At 38.4% G+C, this 21241-nt stretch overlaps 2 protein-coding genes across 4 annotated transcripts in view; both read left to right on the forward strand.

Moving 5' to 3' along the window:
* Positions 1–2903, forward strand: part of LOC135197779 (uncharacterized) — a 55914-nt gene extending 53011 nt beyond the window's left edge. For both annotated transcript variants that reach the window (XM_064224879.1, XM_064224880.1), the window contains exon 11: positions 826–2903. In XM_064224879.1, coding sequence (XP_064080949.1) covers positions 826–1364 — 539 coding nt within the window. In that variant the 3' untranslated portion in view covers positions 1365–2903. The remainder of the gene's footprint in view (positions 1–825) is intronic.
* Positions 2904–10817: 7914 nt separating this feature from the next.
* LOC135197781 (clavesin-2-like) overlaps positions 10818–21241 on the forward strand; it is a 132950-nt gene continuing 122526 nt past the window's right edge. Inside the window, exon 1 of one of the 2 annotated variants that reach the window (XM_064224886.1) lies at positions 10818–10950. The gene's annotated coding sequence lies outside the window, so the exon portion shown is untranslated. Of the gene's footprint in view, positions 10951–11149; positions 11175–21241 lie in introns of those variants that run through there. The other variant, XM_064224888.1, reaches the window with a different exon arrangement.

A 21241-nucleotide genomic window follows, 5' to 3' on the forward strand; every position in this document is an offset into this window, starting at 1 on the left:
ACTTTCTAATTGTCTGGCCGTTGGTAAACCATAAATTATAACATCATTGTCTTTAGACAACAAGAACATTCAATCTTTGCCATAACGGATCTTTGAAGATCATTTAGTGACATTTCTACATACTTAAGTATCTACAGAGTCCAGATTTCTCTTATTCTGGATCATATAAAGACAATAAATGTAATTTCGAGACGGAATCTAAGAAGTGAAAAGTTAGATTATAAGTTTCAGTTTGAAGCTATGAGCTAAACTGGCCAAGATCAGCCAGTGTAAGTAGTGGGGTAAAGTGATCGAGAGTCAATGTAAGTAGGGTACGAAAGTGATCGAGAGTCAGTGTAAGTAGGGTACGAAAGTAATCGAGAGTCAATGTAAGTAGGGAATTAAAGTGATCGAGTAGTGGACTAAACTGATTAAGAGGTAATATAGGTAGGGAACTAAATTGATCGAGATTTTGTGTAAGTAGGGAGCTAAAATGATCGAGAATTAATGTATGTAGGAAACTAAAGTGATCGAGAGTCAATGTAAATAGGGAACGAAAGTGATCGAGAATCAGTGTAAGTAGGGAACTAAAGTGATTGAGTGTCAGCGTAGCTAGGAAATAAAGTGATCGAGAGCCTGTGTAAGTAGGGAGCTACACTTATGGTCTAAGAAAGAGGCTTCTTAGACCAAAGCTAAACTGATCGAGAATCGGTGTAAGTAGGGAGCTAAACTGATCGAGAATCGGTGTAAGTAGTGAGCTAAGCTGATCGAGAATCGGTGGAAGCAGTGAGCTAAAGTGGTCGAGAATAATCACCGATTACTGACGTACCATTACCATCTCCACAGGCAAGGGCGCTGGCAGTCTCGTGGGTGGGTACATGTACCACCATCTGGGCGCCAGGAAGACGTTCAGGCTGATGACGGTGGCCAGCCTGCTCAGCGCCATCATCTTCTTCATCTTCCACATCTACATCGAGCACCGGAACCGCCTCCGGCTGCTGAACCGCGCCGAGGAAGGGGACGCCCTCATCGCAGACGAGGAGGAAATGATCAAGCTGACCGACCGGAAGAAGAAGGATCCCAAGAAGAGGAAGAAGTCCAGCAGGATCTGGATGAGGAGGAGCGTCATAGAAAACGGTACCGTCAAGTACAGATGGAGGGTGACGATGGTAGACGCCGACACCCAGACCGACCCAGTCGTGATCCTGGACAGCGTTCCCGTCGCTCTCCCCGAGGACTTGCCTGACGGCGTGGATGCGGGGGAGAAGTTAGGGCCCGACGATCCTGAGGGTATTAAGGTAGAAGGGGTCAGGGCAAGATGTGTAGAAAAGAAGGAGCCGGACGAGAAGGCAGAGAGCAGTAAAGAGAAAACGGAAGAGAGGTAGAGGTTGAGTAGGGGTTCCCACAGGGCCATCATCTAAGTCACTGTCATACAAATAAATAAGCAAATCTCGTCACAGCACCTTTTATGAAGGACTCGTGGACCCCCTGTGTCTCCTTCACCTCAGAGGAACTGATTCCAGATTTTGTTTCTCACGGTAGTTTATCAGTGATTTATTTATCAAGAAAACTGAATAAGGATGAGGAATTGAACATCAAGGGGCGTGAAGCCATACTGTCGAAAGATATGTGTAGCAAAATGTCACTTTTTTTTTTTTTTTTAATTTCAGACAAATGTTATCAGCATTAATACCGAAAATGTCGAGACATAAATGTTGACATTCTGATGCCTGTTATGAGCTTTGTAATTCAGGTAAATAAAAAAAACCTGGATTAGAAAATTAGATAAATTAGATTATGTTTTCCTCAGAAAATTAGATTTTATAAGCTGTATTGTATTCTTCTTTTATTAATTTTACTTACTCTGTCTTTTTTTCATTTATTCTTATTGTGCAAAAAGCGATGGTCCTAAAAGAGTACTTTATGCCTTATGTAAAGTATATATATATATATATATATATATATATATATATAAATATATATATATATATATATATATACTTATTATATATATATATGACTTCTATAGTTCCCAGAATCTACCTATCTCCAGGTGTTTAGAGATTTATTAACCCAAGAGATAGTCGAAGGGAATGTGATTATTTGATCAAGCATTCTTTTACTTCACTTCTCTATAATATTTGAAGAAGGTATAACAGAACTTTCATTTGTAATGAATAAAAAACAGACAAAACACTTTTTGTACAGTACTACGTATTTTCTAACAGGCATCGAGTCGTGGTCAGCATATAATTATTATTTTATGAATAATGAAAAATCTGCTATGGCATAATTTATGGTGTCCAGTAATGGTATTAATCTTTGTAATCAATCATGTATACTATCTAATTTGTTTTCCTTTTTTGCTTATAAAGGGGTTTAAAATTCAATGTACTTACACTGTTTTCTGAAGAGTATTACGCATTGCCCAACTGAAGCTTGGATCTCAATGACTAATTTGATAAGTTTTGGAAATTATATATGTAAATGGCTTGATAAATATTTGGAAAATATATTCAAATGGTTATTACAATTTCATGTGAATACTGTGATTGTTGTGTTTACATACATACATTTTACGAATATGTTGACTGCCAGTGCACTTGTGCATTATTCATTTTCATTGTTAAATTTGTTTAGTGTGAATTTGTCCGTTATTTCTTGTTACTGAAGCATCCTGCCTTTGCAGGATGCTAAATTGAGCCTTTCTTATTATCCCCGACTACAGATGTTTTAACATCCTAAATGTTCCTCGGAATGGATCCATTTTGATTCCCTGTAGAATTGTACATAGCATAGATATTAATATATAATTGTCGTTGCATGTTTTGTAAACCTGGGAGGGGAAACCGTTGTATATGAACTGCAATTACTCCCGACCTTCACTGCTTCCTGATTTATTAATATTAAAAACTGATTTCTAATCTCTTGGTGTTTTCTTTGCGTGGAAATGGAGCATCGACTCTCTCTCTCTCTCTCTCTCTCTCTCTCTCTCTCTCTCTCTCTCTCTCGTTCTTCCTATTATCTCAAAACTGTCTTCAATTCTCTCCTCTCCTCTCTCTTCCTCTCTACTATATTCAATAGTAATTGGAAAATATCCCCTGGATTATTCTTGTAGAATTAATTCAGGTGAACATTCTTGCACCTCTGTCGAACCTGGTATGGAACTTCTCTCTCTATCTCTCTTCTCTCTCTCTCTCTCTCTCTCTCTCTGACTATTCAATAGTATGAAAATATTTCCAGTGATTATTCATGCACATATGTGCGAGGATGAAAATCTCCTCTCTCTCTCTCTCTCTTATGATTATTCAATAGTATTGAAAATATTCAGTGATTATTTCTGCTCACCAGTGTCGAGGATGAACAACTCTCTCTCTCTCTCTCTCTCTCGCTCTCTGACTACTCAATTAGTATTGAAAATATTCCAGTGATATTCTTGCACAGTGTCGAGGATGAAACAATCTCTCTCTCTCTCTCTCTCTCTCTCTTCTCTCTCTCTCTCTCTCTCTCTCTATTCAATAGTATTGAAAATATTCCAGTGATTATTCTTGCACCAGTGTCGAGGATGAACAATCTCTCTCTCTCTCTCTCTCTCTCTCTCTCTCTCTCTGACTATTCAATAGTATTGAAAATATTCCACTGATTATTCTTGCACCAGTGTCGAGGAGGAACAATCTCTCTCTCTCTCTCTCTCTCTCTCTCTCTCTTACCTGCACCAGTGCTGAGGAAGCCAGCCTCGTTTTGTTTGGTCCCTGCCTGTGGGAACATTAAAGAAAACGGAATTGGTTATTATCAGCTAGGTAAGTCTGTAACAACAAACCTGGTAGCCTTCTCTTGCATTTCAGATTCAACGCAATTTGTGGCAAGGACATTGGAGTGAGGTATGCCCATAGAAATAAAAAGGGATAACTTCAAATAAACACCCAAGGAAATGGGTTATGTACCATCTTCATATTGGCCAGACGTGGCTGACCTATAGTTCCCCAATGGATAGAGAAAGCATCCATCCTGTGACGGCTAGCCTAGTCCTACAGATGGGTAAGCATCTGAATGAATACCTATAAAGTCTTCAGGAACTGAGACAGTGGAGACTCATGGTAATTGTAGATTAGTCGGTTTTAGTGGGATTTTGTTGTTGTATGCAGAAATTAGTCTTTTTGACGTAATATCTTATTATAGGCCTACTTAATTATTACCATTCAGTATGTATTTTTGATGCAGTAGGTCCACTGTACATTTTATAATATAATATATATTATATATATACAATATATAATATATAATATTATATATAATATTATATATATATATATTATATATGTATATTTTATATATTATATAATAAATATAGAATATCTAATAAAAGGAGCCCATAAAAACACCAAAATCGTAGAGAGAAAAGTACTATATTTCAGAGACTGCTGTCTCTCTCAGAGAGAGACAGCAGTCTCTGAAATATAGTACTTTTCTCTCTACATTTTGGTGTTTTTATGGGCTCCTTTTATTAGATGGAATTCTGTTGTTACAGAACATTTTTACCAGTCACACACATATATATTATATATATATATATATATATATATATATATATATAATATATATATATATATATATACAGAGTTGATAGGTTAAGTCAGATCTCTATTTCTTCAAAATCGAACTGTTGATAGTTATAATTGTTATAAGGTAATTGTTGATACATCACAAGTTACTTAGTTATTTTTTAACTACTATTTCATGGTTAGAACTCACAAAACGTAATGGCAGTATCACAGTCTTGCTGAATTAGAGTTCATATCTATAAAATCGGGAATTTAAGTTGGAACAATACAGTTTTGTGAACAGACGTAAAGTAACTCCTGTATTGATATAGATATTTTACAACCCACTCGCACATGCAAGCGAAGCTGTCTCCATACATGAAAATATAGGCAGATCAGCTTATGCCTATTCTCGTATCTGGGCTGGATTACCCGTAGACTTATGCTCACACCTAAAAAGAGAGAGAGAGACTGGCCCTCTACCGGGGATATCTATAATTATTCGCTCCTAACCTCGACTGTGTAGATTATAGACAGGAAAAAATTATTATTATATGAATTTACATTGCATTAAATCGCTGGCTATAAATCCTGACATAGTTATCACTTATCTGTTCTCATTTTTAAGAACCAACAACCGCTAACGGTTCTCCAGTTGAGACAAACCGGATGGCTGGTTCTCCCTTCCTTCCGCTGACCCTCCCTACTCTCAGCAATAACGCTGCCAAAACGGAACTCGCGTGCTTATTATTTACTTTTAATGTATGACATGACGGCATATTTTTTTATTGCCGGGATCTATTATTACGGTTTACCATGGATATCGGCCTTGCACGGTCAATACCACCGACATCCTTGAGCTGTGAATTTGGAATAATGGTTCAAGACAAATGTAATGGTTTTGTATTAATTTACACACACACAATATATATATATATATATATATATATATATATATATATAGTGTGTGGTTCAGCAGCTGAATTGTGAAAGTGGCTGTGCTGAAAAGTCCCACAATGCTCGCCACCACATTTATCTACAATGAAGCCTCATCAGCAACACGTAGGACCCTCTTAACATCCTATGCCATTCACCTCTATCTTGCTTGAGCTCTCTCACTTCCTGGATGTTGACTACTCTCTTAATATGTGGTTATTTGCAAATGAATGAGGAATATGTATCAACAACCTACTTGCACTCATCCTCCTTTGCTGACTCAAATCACGTGGGGCATAGTACTAGCAGAATGGTATGAACTTCCATTATACAGGGAAGGTACGATTGCCATTGATTGGCCTTATGTAGTGAGCAGCCTCTTATGTCTTTAAGGGGAAATTCCTTCTTCGCTGAGTTAACAGACCTTTCCTAGGCGCATCTCTGCATTGACGATAATTAAATCCCGAAACCAATGGCACTTCACCCCAACAATTAGTACTACCACGTACTACTTCTGTGGTAGCGGTAGAACAGCCCACAGGAAGGAGATCGGCCTATCATCTGTGGTTGCCATTGGCCTTAGGTAAATAGGTTTAGCTACCATGCAGGTAGCATTTTCTCCCAAAGGGTTCACGGACCTCTACTTGGAACACATTTGCCTTGGGATATAGTTCATTAGAAATCTAAGCATAGTCACTTCCTAGGACGGCAGTGCCCACTTAAAATAAAAACTGTTCAATATCACTATGGTAACAGTCTGATTTAATTGATCTAACCATGAATATATATATATACATACATACATATATATATATATATAGATATATAATATATAATATATATATATATATGTGTGTGTGTGTGTGTGTGTGTGTGTGTGTATTCTTCATCTTTAATATGTCTTTGAAAACTAAAGGCGAAACCGGTCAGGATTAGTACACTTTTAAGTTTTCCCTGTGGTACTTTGCATGCATATAGACCTATATATATATATATATATATATATATATATATTATATATAATTATATATATATATATATATAATCAGCAGTAGTTCTCAGATCTTTCGACTTTCCACGAATAGTCCGCTATAGCTTGCCAAAGATAGCCGCGAGCTTTGACCGCGAAGTGTCACAGCATGATCAAATAAAACACCGTTGCTTATCGGCCTAAAGTCATGCCGTTTGCAAAATGGATAAAGCACCCCTTGGACTACTTTCTCTCCCTCCCTCCCTCGCTCTCTCTCACGGAGTAACCAACAACCTTATCTCCTTGCTTGAGGGTAAACGAATGAGCCCCCTCATTGTTTTTTTTTTTAATGTTGTCACCTTCACTTGTTCTACCACCAGTCGTTCTGTAGAATCGTAACACCAGTCACCTCACCCAAGCTCCATGCTGTTCCTGTCTCCTTGTCCCTCTACTCGAGAACGTTCTGCTCCTGCAAGCGGAAGGTAAAATTTCGTCAGATTATATGTGTATGTGCGTGTTTGCATAATTATAATAATCACAATGTGCGTATGTATTCAAAGATATTTTCATTTGCAGATACACATGTGGACAGTGTATACCCGCAAAGCAACTGTTAATGGCAGTGATTTTAATGGTGCGAAAAAATCATATGCAGCACTTTTTGTCTTCACTTTTACGCTTTCAAATATTCATTCATGAAAATGTCACTCTAGCGGCGCTGTCAGGATCTGTAAAGTAAGATGGAATTCTAAAGAAATAAAGTTCCTAAAGAGTATAAATGCTTGAAGGAAAAATGAAAAAATATATGATATGAAGTAGTTAACGGGATCTCTTACACTGGGAATTTATTCTGAATAATTGGAGACCTAATAGTAGGCCTATGAAGGAAAAATTCACCAAAGAAGCAACGAGCAATGGCAGCTTCGTCGTTATTTACCGTTTCCCAATTAATGCTGACTCATCGGATCCACAAATGGAAGTGCACATGTTGAAGTCAACGATAATTTTAGAGCTGGGGTTAACGTGTGGTATCTTATCCATCTTCATTTGGGCATTTCCCAGCCATGTACCAAACTACCAATTTGTTTATGTGATCCAGACGTTATTTTCACCTCACTGAGTGAACAGGATCTGGCTATAAGAGCATGATGGTTATAGTAACGAAAACTCCATACAAATTGTACCATGAGTCACCTCTCAGCAACCGGTAACTACAGTTAACCTGCAACGTTGAGCAACTTTCTTATTCGTACGTTGTCCAATATTTCTTTTCCCTCAGAATCTTATAATAACCTTTCTTCCTCTGGGAGGTGTGTATATCGCTTCCTTCTTGGCGAAGCCCTTCCTGTTTGCTTGAGCATTCATTTAGTTCTTACTTCTAGTATGTGTTTCTTTCGAGAGCCGTTGTGTGTGTGTTTGTGTGTACTCGTTCGTAAAAACTAGACTCGCAAGCAAGACTTCGATCTTTTATACTCCTTCCCCTGCTTCTTCTCTTCTTCTTCTTCTTCTTCTTCTTCTTGTTGAGTTGCCTTCGGTTGTGAGTCACCATCCTGGAATCCTCCTGCTCTCGCCTCCGGCATTCAGGTAGGAGGAGGGAGGCAGCATCCTCGCCTGGGATGGATACGGGAGGGAGATGATGAGAAAAGACCAGGACTAGAGGTGTGAAAATCTAGAGAATTTGTGGGGCGCTATTACCATGTAATTTTACGTGCTCGTATATTCACGTCCCTAGCATAATTTTGCTATTAATATTAATGGCATATAATACGACTTTTGTTTATAAAGCTAGCAATTCATTTGAATTCTATAAAACTGATTAAATAAAGTGATAGAATAACTACTGATAGCTGTACAGCTGAATGTCGTAAACATGGCTAAACCTTGAAAAGACAAAGAGAAAATAAAACATTCAAGTCAGATACTGTCTGAGCGGGAGAGAAACAGGGCGACCAGATGGACTATTACAGCATTGGGAGTCGAAATATTCTTTGAATACCACTGTAAGAGAAAGAGAGAGAAGAGAGAGAGAGAGAGAGAGAGAGAGAGAGAGAGAGGAGAGAATCCCGTGTTGTAAAATACTCATTCCCAGCTTCAGTTTCCTCATTAGTTTTTAAATTAAACCGAAATTTGAATCTCCACGGAGGCGTTTACTGTTAGAGTGACGAGATGGGAAGGGGATGGGGAGGTGGGGTTGGCGGGTGGAAAGCTGAGAGGAGGCAGTTGCTGCATTGTCGGCTTTCAAAATGACGTCACGGCACCCTACTGGTCTACAAACTTGGGAAAGTTAAAACTTACGTCATCCCTTAAACAAAATGCACGCTTCAAGGCTCAGTCCAGGGCTCTCTATACAGATTCATTTCTCTCACTGTTTTTCTCATGCCTTTGTGCTTCTTTCATTTGTAACGAAAGTGTCTTTTTTTTTCTTTCTTTCTTTTAACGTGGTACTTCCCAAGGTCTAGTATATTAGACCTTGGTACTACCTACGACAACAGCAGGAGAAGCGTCGCTTACGTTCGTGTTGTCATGATGCGGGGGTGGTGAGGATTTTGCTCCTGATATAGGAAACGGCCATAAGAAAGGAATACAAAGCAGATACCCTCTCATTTTTAATCGATAAAGTATGGCGGTTAATTATAAACAGAAAAGTGCTTTAAAAAAGAGAGAGAGAGAGAGAGAGAGAGAGAGAGAGAGAGAGAGAGAGAGAGAGAGAGAGAATGGTTAATCAAGTTGTTCACTCAAAGATACTTACTTGTACAAGGATTAATTAATTTACGGTAGAGACGAGTTCATTATGTCATTGGTTCACAGTCCTCATCCGTGGCCAGTAATGATGTGGACTACGAGTAACTTTGGATCGAAGGGACTATATTAAGTAAATTCAGGCCTACAGCTAATCGTGAATCATTACGATCTATAAAGATTAGGTACTTAACACACCAGCAAATATCCAAGTATGTCTAATGGACACATAGTTCATACGCGCAGAGGCAGAGGCGCGCGTAAATAAATAAAATCATAGCGTGACTGCTGTCTTATTATAGTGGGTCCTGGACTGACCCTGCCACCCCAAGGTTACGCCCTCAACCGGTCCTGAAAGACTATAGTTGCTAGGAACAGTGGAGCTGAAATGTACACAAGTGTGCAACTTCATCCCTGCAATATTCTTTCCCTGATCTGTAAAAAATATATATATTATATATATATATATTTATATATTTACAGTAAATATACGTACAAAGGGGAACATCAGTGATTCAAAAACTAGAAATTAAATGTTATTTTTTGTCCATCTGTCATATAAATGTTGCGTATTCTCAGTATGAATATCCAATACTGGAAATTATTTTTGGCGACAACATACATCATATGGCGATAACACATAGCTCATCATGGAAAATAATTCTTAGAACTCCTATATAGAATATTTATTATATAATAATATGTATGTCTAGTTTTCAGATTCTCTGTAGTACTACTATAAGCAAACTCTTGTTTCTTTCATTTTACAGCTAATGGAAGCGTAAACATTCTTAAATACAATCATATGTGAGAAAAAAAAAAAAAACAAAAGTAGGACCCAGAGCCGTTGTCGTAAGGTTAGATAAGGCAGTCTGTTTCTCTGATAATGTGGAGTTGTCGACGTTATATACGTGGAGAGAATCGTCAATGGGTGGTGCGGAGTTGTTAGGTCAGGTAAGGGGGGTTGGTGAGTGGGGGGAGGGGCCCGGTTTCACGGAGTCCACTCCCCGGCAGAGTCTAGCATAAACCCCCTGAGGGAAGGCCACGGGAAGCGGCTGTCGGCTGATTTTAAAGATAGGACCTTTTAAAGGGCGTGAGGCAACTGGTTGTAACCGAAATGAGAATGCGTCAGACGAAAAAAAAAAAATACATTAATAGGCTGATAAAATGAATGCGCCGGCACACTCGTACTGTTAATAGCATTAAATCAGTATCTTTTAATGGCTTTCCTTTGTTCGTCCTTGAGTGAAAGTGCGGCCGTTGTCTCATAGCTGTTTATTTCCAATCTTTTTTTTCCTTTTCATGGAAGTAGCTGTCATCACTTTTTTTCTGTAGAGAAAATTGATACACAAGAAAATGCCGGGTTTCATGTTTCATCCTACCAGCACTGATGACGCCGACTGCGTTGCCAGGCAAAAGATCCGCGCGCTCGCTGGAACGATCGTGCCTAATAACCTTGGCAACTCTTTTCCAAGTTTTTCCACGCAAGTGCCTTGCTTACGACTAACAAAGGCAGGCGTCCTGTCATCTCATCTTATTTGAAATTCGAGCTACGTAAGACGTAAAATGCGGTCAACTCGCCTTCGGTTACCTTTCATCGGCCACATTCGTCCAACAGCAGCATGGAATGCTGGAAGTTCGAATGGTACGACACCCTCCGTCGCGCGTTCCCGGCAACGTACAGGTTTTGCCTCAGGGTGTTTACGTCACATAAAACTTGCCAGACGTGCTTGTGACGCCGCCGTGGTGTGATCTGCTCGCTCGTTCGTGCCCGACACTTTCCACGTGAGTAAATTAATCGGCATCAAATCACGTTGAATGATTGAGTGAAGACACAAGAAGTACGATTTACCTGGATATTCATGCTGAAGTGATTACACTTGTGCGAATTTAAGTAAAGTGTATATACGTAAAAGTTCGGTGGGAGGTGTGGCAGAACATCTGTGTATAAACGTCCAGGTGTAGAGTTGAATGGTTGCCCTGTTCCGGTGGAAATCGATTAATTAATGGTATGGAGGTGCATATTCGTTAAGTGGTTGCATATTAAACCGTATTGATCGTTTCTTGACCGAATAACGACGTTAGTTTCGAGGGTGTGTTGCATTTCACGTGAGCACTTTGATGGGAGTTTAGTACCTGAAGAGGAAGTGGCCTCCCGTGTATTGTGTGCTCTTAAAGATTTTTTTTAATGATGTATTATTGTTTTTTTTTATTGTTTCGCGAATTTCCATAATTTTAAAAGTGCATGTGAGTTGTTATGATTAATCAACCTGTCGATGTATACGGCATTCGATAAGGCTCGTAAATTAATGCAGAAAGGCATCGTTATGCCAGAACTTACCTAGTCAGTGACCTGCGGATACTAAACTTTCGTAAGATTCTCTCTCTCTCTCTCTCTCTCTCTCTCTCTCTCTCTCTCTCTCTGTTAACGCAGTATTAAATGTGTAACACCGATAGTCGCCACGTGATATCGTAGTAAATGACTGCGATCCTAGAAGAAAGTAACAAATAGGCCTATTGATTTCCGTGACAGGTGATGTCGTGTCAAGCACTCCTTGCTCATAGGTTGTGTGGAGTCCGGAAGTTATCTGGAGAATATTGAATATTTACAGCAATCGTATTTGGTTTAAGATAGGTATTGGACAAGGATAGGAACTGTGATAGCAGTATATAGAAGTTTGTCACTCGGCCTATGCTTGTGTAATTTTTATAATTATTAGTACTGTCCCAAATGTCCCGTAATATCGAATTCATTTGCTATGGAAATATCATATTCGAAATGTAAAATGAATCCGAGATTGGACGTATTATTGTTGCATAATATGTTTGTATATGCGTATACACAAGATAGATAAAGGTATAAGCCACGAAGGAAAGTGAAACACTGGAGTAGCTAAAAGATCTTTCGACTCAACGTCCTGCTAAGTAAAGGACGTTGAGTCGAAAGATCTTGCAGTTACTACAGTGTTTCACTTTCCGTCGTGGCTTATAATACCTTTATTTCTGCATTTATCACGTTCCAAACTTCCGTGATTCAGTTATACATATATAAGATAGGTTGATTATTTTTCCCCTCGGGAGGATCCGAGCTTTAAAGGCACCGCCGCCATCTGGTTTCATATAGGAGGCCGTTGGGAGTGATGTTGCTAGGCCCGCGGAGTAGTACAGCGTCTTCATATATGTTTGATAGTTGTCTGAAATAGGTGACTTAAAGTCTCTTATTACCTAGTTGATCTTCTAACATGGCGCCGTCATAGAGATGGGTCAGCGCCAAGTTGCAATCGACTGGGAGAGGGGAAGGGGAGGGGGGAAGCGATCTGGATGTTGTGGCGCCACTCATATGGCTATCAAGATGGAAAAATGCTCTCTCTCTCTCTCTCTCTCTCTCTCTCTCTCTCTCTCTCTCTCTCTCTCTCAGGACGTGCATGCCTTAATCGGGAGTAGACTATATAGCGCTTTGCAAAACAATTTCTCCTCATGAGTTGGTGTTTGGAATTTGTACCAGCCCGGATATAGTCCTGGAGCGTTGGCATAAGTCATGTTTATGGAAACATCTCGGGGGTTAACATACCAATTACAAATGTGGCCTCCATTGCGCGAGAACATTTGGCCAGGATATACTTTTTCGGGAAAAAATTATAACCATTTCCATTTAAGTCTTGTCGCGTGATGTCGTTCGTGAGCCCCTCATTTTTTTATTTATTATTTTTTTTTTCTTTGGTACAGGAAATTCCACAGCCCTTGCCATGAAAGGAAAACCTGCCTGAATTTCACGTTTTATTTATGAAAAGCGATCTCGTCGTCTGGAGCTCCCAGAGGAATTTAATTTTGTTTACTATTTTATGTCATATATCACGACCTATATCACTCTTGCGTTTGTTTATATAAATTTTAAATAGGGCAACCCTTCAAGAGCCAACTGTAGTACGGCTTGCGAACAAAAGTTCAGGTGGAAAGATAAATTATTCAATGACATGAAGGAAAAAGGTTTAAGAGAACAAAATGTACAGGACAGAGGAAGATGGAGTAGGCTGACTAGAAACAGCGACCCCATATAGAAATGGGAAAAGCTGAAGGTAAAGAAGATATATATATATATATATATATATATATTTATATATATATATATATATATATATACACATACATATAATGCCATATGCCTTTTTCCTCTGGTGGTAGTAGTGCAGAATAGTTTTCAATTGCTGGCTATACCTTAAGCCGTTCTATATCAAACCTGTCCGAGGAACACACACGATATACAGGTTTTGAACCTTAGCACATGTGAAGTGTCACATTGGCCACACCCCAACCTTTTACTTGGTATCCTTAGTTTGCATTCCTTTGGGTCTGTCGCAGGAAGATTTGGGTTCCTAATGAGTTGATATATTTGGCTGGCCGGCCTTGAAGCGTGCCGTCTCATATAGAACAGCTGAACAGAAATTCCTAGCAGTTTGGGGTGGGTTGGGATGCGACATAGGACTAATTGTTATCGTAAGACATCTAGAGTTTTACTGTGTTTGGCTAGAGCGTTTGCGTGTTTTTTTAGTACCTTGATATGTATAATTATATGTATGTATGGGTATAAACTATAAACAACCACACACACAAAACACGCTGATCTACGAGAAACCTGATGTCAAACAAACCATGCAATTCAGTGGTGTGACCTTAGCTCACGGCCTACTTACAAGCACGGCGATTCTTTCCAAGAAGAGGTCAGTCATATGACAAGTTGCGGAATCATTGGTGATCACATGACCGGAGTCAGTTGTATTATGCCCGGCTGCTTAAGTCTAGTTAATTGTCTGTTGTTCAAGGTGTTCCTCAGCCAAGTGTCAATGAGGTGAAAAGCGAACTGGTCGGTCGTTCTAAATGATCGTGTGAATATATTTGTTCGGAGTTCTTAAGTATTCGACGATATTACCCGTTTTGAAATACATGACAACGACTCATGGAATGCTGCATATTGCAGTGTGTGACTTCGTACCTCTATGTTTCCATCTATTCCCAGATCTTTGTGATACAAGGTCCTTAGTATCATATAGTCATAATTGCTGTTTTGATGTTTATTTACGCATTCAATGTTGTTAATGACGGACCCATTACATGATGAAATGGTTGAAGTGAGGTTGCTTTAATAATGAAAGGATGTTTTTGTTGGTTTTTGTTAAGTCATCCGCGTGATAGCACGGGTTCTTGTTCTAGGTCAGCCCATACAATGAAACTGTGGTAGACTTGATGAAGTTTTGGTAAAAACATAGGCATAAGTGGATCAAGTTTGTGTTGAGATGGTTTGGTTGTGTCGAAAGAATGGGAAATGGTACTAATGTACGAGAAGGAGAGAGAGATACATCGTAGGGTTCGAGTTGCAGAACGGAATACGCTCGATATCTTAGACATCGGTCTAGGGTTTTAGTGCCACCAAGTTAGGGGAACTTGTTGATAGTGAGAGCATGCGTGTTCTCATATGGGGGTTGTTGTGTATTCATAATGTTTCAGACTTGCTGAGAAGAAGTGTGTGAGATCGCATACGTACACGATAAGGCAAGGTGCTTTATCAGACGAGCATCCAAACAGGCTTTTATGCATCTCCCATAAAAGTCGTTTTTAGTTAAGTGCCCTTTTGAGTTCCCGCCCATTCACCCTTGCCATGCGGCCCTGAAAGCACCTCCCCTGTGACCCAGAATGCATATGCAAGGGCAGTGCAACGATCCTTAGGATATCCATCCAGCCGTTTGTCTGCATTCTCTTTTTATGCAGTCTCTCTCTCTCTCTCTCTCTCTCTCTCTCTCTCTCTCTCTCTGTTGGCTTCTGAGTCTACATCTTTAAAAATACAACGTATATGGTGCTAGTGCGTTGTGCCGTGTATGCAGGCGACCTTAGGACTTGTTCACACATACAAAAATCTCTCTCTCTCTCTCTCTCTCTCTCTCTCTCTCTCTCTCTCTCAGGCGAACCATTCAAGATGCCGTGCCATGTGTCCACGCACAATTGAATGCACCGTAGTCAGCTGTTAAATGAAGGCTCAGTCGGAAAAGCTGAACTGTTCTAAAGCGTCCCGCTATCGAAGATGTCTTACACCGGTTACATTTTTTTTTTTTTTTTTTTTTTGTCAGGTGGTGAGACAAGGAAGTCATCTCTCCGACTTCCTGTAATTGGAGCCGCCAGTTTATCCGTATTTTCGTATCATTGCCATAGGATTATTTTAACTGGGTACTTCATAATCGTGTGCTATCCGACTGTCATATCTGCTTTAGAAGAAGTGTTTAAATAGGGTAACGTACGCTATTCTCTTCTCGCGCGTTTAGGTAAATAATGTACTTTAGTTTGATTTTGTTAATGGCTCATGTATTTCTCCGGTTAGTTCGAATAAATATTCTTGCATTAAGTATGATTAAATAAATTTAGACAGTAAAAACAAGTCACACTCGCTTTGTTAAACGAACTTTTACTGTTAGCTGTTCTGAGTTCAATGTGTTCAGCCAATTGCTGGTTTTTATCCATTTATAATATTAACAAGATTTCTAGTTTTCAAGTGTTTGCAGATTGTGTGCTCTATACAGTATACGAACATCACTTGCATTTCTTTACTATTAATTGCTCTCATAATAATACTGACAAATACAAGGGCTGTTCGTATTTCTGGCCTTAATAGGTTAACTATACAGAAAGCAAAACTTATCTTTCACGAAAAGGAATTCCTGACACATCTCTAAACAGTTAATATCATTCTTAAAGGACAAACACCCGCGCGCGGGTAAACAAACTGAGCTAAGATCGGCTTACGGTAAAAGTTCGACTTGTTTTTGCTACCTAAATGTATCGTGCATAATGCAAAATGATTTTCTCGAATTACCTAGAATCAAAAAAAAAAAAAAAAAACTTAACCTAGCTTCACACACACCACCATTCACCCCTATGATGCGTGCATTCTCTCTCTCTCTCTCTCTCTCTCCCTGGGTGTTAAGGCCCTTTCTTTGCAATACGTCTGTCACCCACCCCCCCCCCCCCCCTTTCTTTTCTGCCCTGCACACGATATCTCCTTGGATGGACTAACAAGTCTTTGAGACATCCTAATCCTTATAACTTCTTCAATATACATTCTCTGGACCATCCCATTCTTTTCACACAACTGAACCTTCTCAAAATACACTGCTGCATCTGTTATGTTTATGTCCTCACGTATGTGGGATTTTTTTTTTTTCCAACGTTAGCCTAACAGAAGGCTGGCCAAAGTAATCACAAGGCGGAGTGCGATATTCATAATGAAACTTCTTAATCTTGGGGGTAAATCGTTTTCGCACATGTAGATATATGTATGTATGTATATATATATATATATATATATATATATATATATATATATATATATATATATATATTAGCCAAGGCCACAGGAAAAATAAAAGCCTCCGCTAAATATATTGTCACTTGCTATTTAGTGACATAAGCATATATATATATATATATTATATATATATATATATATATAATATACTACTACATATAACAATACACACATACATACATAACATACATACATAACATACATACATATACTATTTCGTCCAATAAAACAGACGGTTTAGATTCCATATTTTTTAATTTCCAAAGTACTACAATCTATCGAAGACACACGATCTATATATATATATATATATATATATATATATATATAGTATATATTATGTATATATATATATATATATATATATATATATATATATACGCGTCATACATATACTTGTATATATATTACAAGGTGTGCATATAGTGTTGTTACAGATTGCAAAGTAGACCTGTTACTGGCCAGGCGAGTGACTTGAATCTTAATTGGGTTTATCAGGAGTTGATAAGTAAAAGCAATAAGTCTGATCAGATCGCCGGCTTGTGTTTGCTTAACTGTATGTCGGAGAACAGATACGTCGAGGGTCAGATTTAACCCCTGGGAGAAGTGAAAGTGGATTGCGGATAATATCAGTCGAGAAAAATCGAGCTTGTTTTGGTACATTATTGCCTAAAAGGCTTCGGGCAGAATCGACGAAGGGGAGTATAATAATAACCTTTGTTTTCAACTTTTTTAGAAACGATTTAATCTTTTGAATGAACTGAATGAATAATTAATTGGGTGGTTGACAAGCTGTGAATGAGTAGCAGTATTAAGAATGTATCATAATATATATATATATATATATATATATATATATATATATATATATATGGATTCTCATTGGTCATATATTTATGTGGATCCCTGGAATATAGTGGTTAAGACACTCGACACCCCAGGGTATGTTGTGGGTGTGAATCTTAGGGAAGGGTGGTCACTTTATTACTACACATTCTGCATAGTAATGTATTGCCGTAAGTAGTAAAGTAGATTATATAAAGTATATACAAGTGTATATATATGGATATGCAGTACACGCTCAGATCAAGTCCTGCATATGCACTTGTTTCGGTGTGGCATTTGATAGCAGATTTGACATGAATCCTCTTTGGCCCTGGGAAGGTTTCCAGTATTTGTTCTGTGGACCTTCCGGCTTTAATATAGGGGGACTGACTGTTGCTTAGTTTAGAAGTGTCCTTTTTTGTTCACGCCACTCTTCCGTACCTTTTTTTTTTTTTTTTTTTTTTTCGTGTCAATAACTTGATAAATATCTTCTTCTCTCTCTCTCTCTCTCTCTCTCTCTCTCTCTCTCTCTCTCTCTCTCTCTCTCTCTCTCTGTTTCAAATATCCACAAGAGTCGACAGCTCGACCGCGAATAGCGATGCGATAAAGGATGCAAATGATTTTCCAGTGACTGGAAAAATATCCTTCGCGTCGTAGGACTAGAAATGGGGCGTATGAATATCTTGCATTTAATGCGCTGCTGACGCCGCTCGACGACGCTGGTGGTGGTGGTGATAGCTTAAAACGGGATAGTGGGAGTGTATGTATGTATGAATTTTTATCACTTCACCTGGTCGGAAAAGACGTTCCTGAAGTCTTGGTTCGAATTCACGAGAGGATGAAATATTATCCATAAAAAAAAATTCTGCTTCTGTTAACTAATTGAAAATATATTCATTCTGAGGTAGAGCGAGTTGGATATTGAAGGCCGTTTGTAGCTTAATGCTTTATATATACTATATATTATATATATATATATATTATATATATATATATATATATATTCATCGAGCTACAAATGCTCTTAATATCCAATTCGCTCTACCTCGGAATTAATATATTTTCATATATCGAAGGGACATTTTTTAGTTGATAATTTCGTCCTCTCGTGGGTTCGAACCACCGCGCTCAAGAAGCTGAGGAGAAATCAGGACTTCTAGTGACATTTGTAGCTCGATGAATGTATATGAATCACTGGGATGTGATAAAAAATTCATAACATATATATATATATTATATATATATATATATATATATATATATATATATTATAATATATATATATATATTGTGTGTGTACTATATAACCACAGTGGCTGCTTAACTTTTCTACTACGCACTTTCCAACAAAAAATCCTTGTTACTACTAAGCATAGATCCAAGTGAAGTCATTCTGATGCCGCACGGTATTCGAACTCTAATCTGGAACTTAAGAACGAGGGAACGTTTACCTATCTTGGGCGGGTGAATAAACGTTACCCTGGTTCAATCTTACCCAAACCCTTGAGTTGGGATATATTCATTTCTGTCTTCGAGCCTTAGTAGTGACAAACGTTTGCAAAGTGCGAAGAAAAAGAGAAGTGAAAAGGCTAATGTGATGATTAAATTTACCTACGTATCTGGTTAAAAGTGACCAGTAGTTGAGTCTAATATATGCGCAAACGTGTAAAGTTTATGTTTTTAGGCGCCGCTGTATTCAGTATACAACGCGCTCTTACGGAAGCACGAATATATAGGTGAGCAAGTGTGTGGTTTGTTTAGGCCTAAGGAGTTTGTTGACAACTTAATTACCTGATCAGGTTTCATCAAATAGGTAAAAAAAGGATGATCAGCGAAGAAAACGTTGAATGTTTTTGGAAGCAGAGAGAGAGAGAGAGAGAGAGAGAGAGAGAGAGAGAGAGAGAGAGAGAGAGAGAGAGAGAGAGAGAGAGAGAGAGAGAGAGAGAGAACGAAATTAGTTATGAATTGCAATATGTTCCGTTTACCTGTAATATTTTTACTGATGTTAATGACCGTAGCGTGTAATTTATTACGAACATTGTGTATTTTTCTGGATAATTTTGCTAGCACTCATTTTGTGAAAAGATGTGCTGTTTAACAACATCACGTCTGGCACATTTTGGTCAGGATTCAGTGTTAGTAGGGCTGAATGGAGGACCTTGTTTAAGGTCCCAGATTTTTTTCAATTCGCCCAAGATCCATATCTGTATGGATCATGCATTCACTAGCATACATTCGCGCTGTGGTCCAACGTTGGTACGCTGTCTCACGGTCAAATTAGACATTTTAGACGTTGGCTTAAGATATTTGCCCAATTTCTGGGTTACAAAATACGTCGTACTCCGTGCCATTTCAGAGGAACATTTGCTAACTTATCTTTTTTTCTTCTTCTTAATAATAATAATAATAATCTGTGACCAAATATCCATCGACTTTTGAAAACACGTCATTGAGATTTAATGCTGAATGGTAACATTTTTCTTTTGAAGACGGACGATCTTAAGGCAATATTGGATCTGGATATCTGAACTTTGCACGTGTGTGTGTATGTGTGTGTGTGTGTGTTTGTGTGTCTTAAGATAACGCAATCATTTTGAAAGGTTGGAAGATGACAGGTTGAGGAGCCGAGTACAAAATAATGAAGTCCCGTATATTGAGATTTGTAGGAGAGGAAGTCATGTAAAGGGTTGAAAGATCGAGTGGATACATTTGAGAAGAGTAGGGGCGTCAGCATCAAGAAAGCAAGATTGCATTGCAAGAGAGAAATGCATGGTGCACTGGCGGGAGGGGTGAGCAGTATGCGTAAGTGTATGAAGTAGTCAGTACAGTATAGTGAAAGTTTTCTGCATTACAGGGTTCATCCGCAATTCAGCAGATTGAATTTTTTTACGTTTTCGTGTTGATTCACCACCTGTTAGGATAATTTATATATATATATATATATATATATATATATATATATGATATATATATATATATATATACGCACACGTTTCAGTTACAAGCAATACGCTGAGGTATTCTTTGCTCTCCGGAAATGCCAAAGAGATAAGTAACGATGAATGCCATTGCAGTTCTCTCTTACTACTTTCACTGCCGCTGATAACCGGTTGTAGAAAATTGAACTTACGTTATTGTTTCTGTGCTAATGAATTTAAACTATATATACTATATATATACACAAACTGTATATGTGTATATATATAGTTTATATATATATATATATATAATATATACATATATATATACACAAACACAATATATTAAATATATATATATATCATAATATATATATATATATATATATATATATGATAAAATAATATATATTTAATCATTATATTCACTGCTTGATAAGGGTGGATGCGAGAGTCCACCGAAATATAGTCTTAGCTTTAAACCAGTGTGTTTTAATGGACCTTTTATACTTGAGACGTATCCTGTTTTAACAGAAGAATAATTGTGTGTGCGTGTGTAGTATTGTGACATTGGTACCCGGCGATTTCCATCGCCTGCGTATGTATTTATCTACATAAGCACGATGCTTGCAGGAAAAGCAAGCATGCACATGTTGCAAAGTCCAGTTTAGTAAAGGTTGTACAGAATAACATAGCTCTCCAGAAATTCTAAACAACCTCATCCAGATACCACAAATGTGATGTGTGTCACAGTCCTGATTTCAAAGGCGACGCAGCTGCTCGTAAACGGCAGGTGTGTTTTAGCAGATGTTCCGCTTTGCGATGATGATGAGACGATGCACGGTGGCTGCTGTCTCCGGGTACGTGGGGGTGGGGCGGGGAGGGATGTTTTATTACCCCCCACCCTCCTCTTCTCACCTTCATAGTCCTTCGTCGTTGCTGATGTGGTCATAATGAGGCTGACGCGAATTTGAAAGGAATT

The sequence above is a fragment of the Macrobrachium nipponense genome, chromosome 21 (genome assembly GCF_015104395.2).
Source record: "Macrobrachium nipponense isolate FS-2020 chromosome 21, ASM1510439v2, whole genome shotgun sequence".
Classification (NCBI taxonomy): Eukaryota; Metazoa; Arthropoda; class Malacostraca; order Decapoda; family Palaemonidae; genus Macrobrachium; species Macrobrachium nipponense.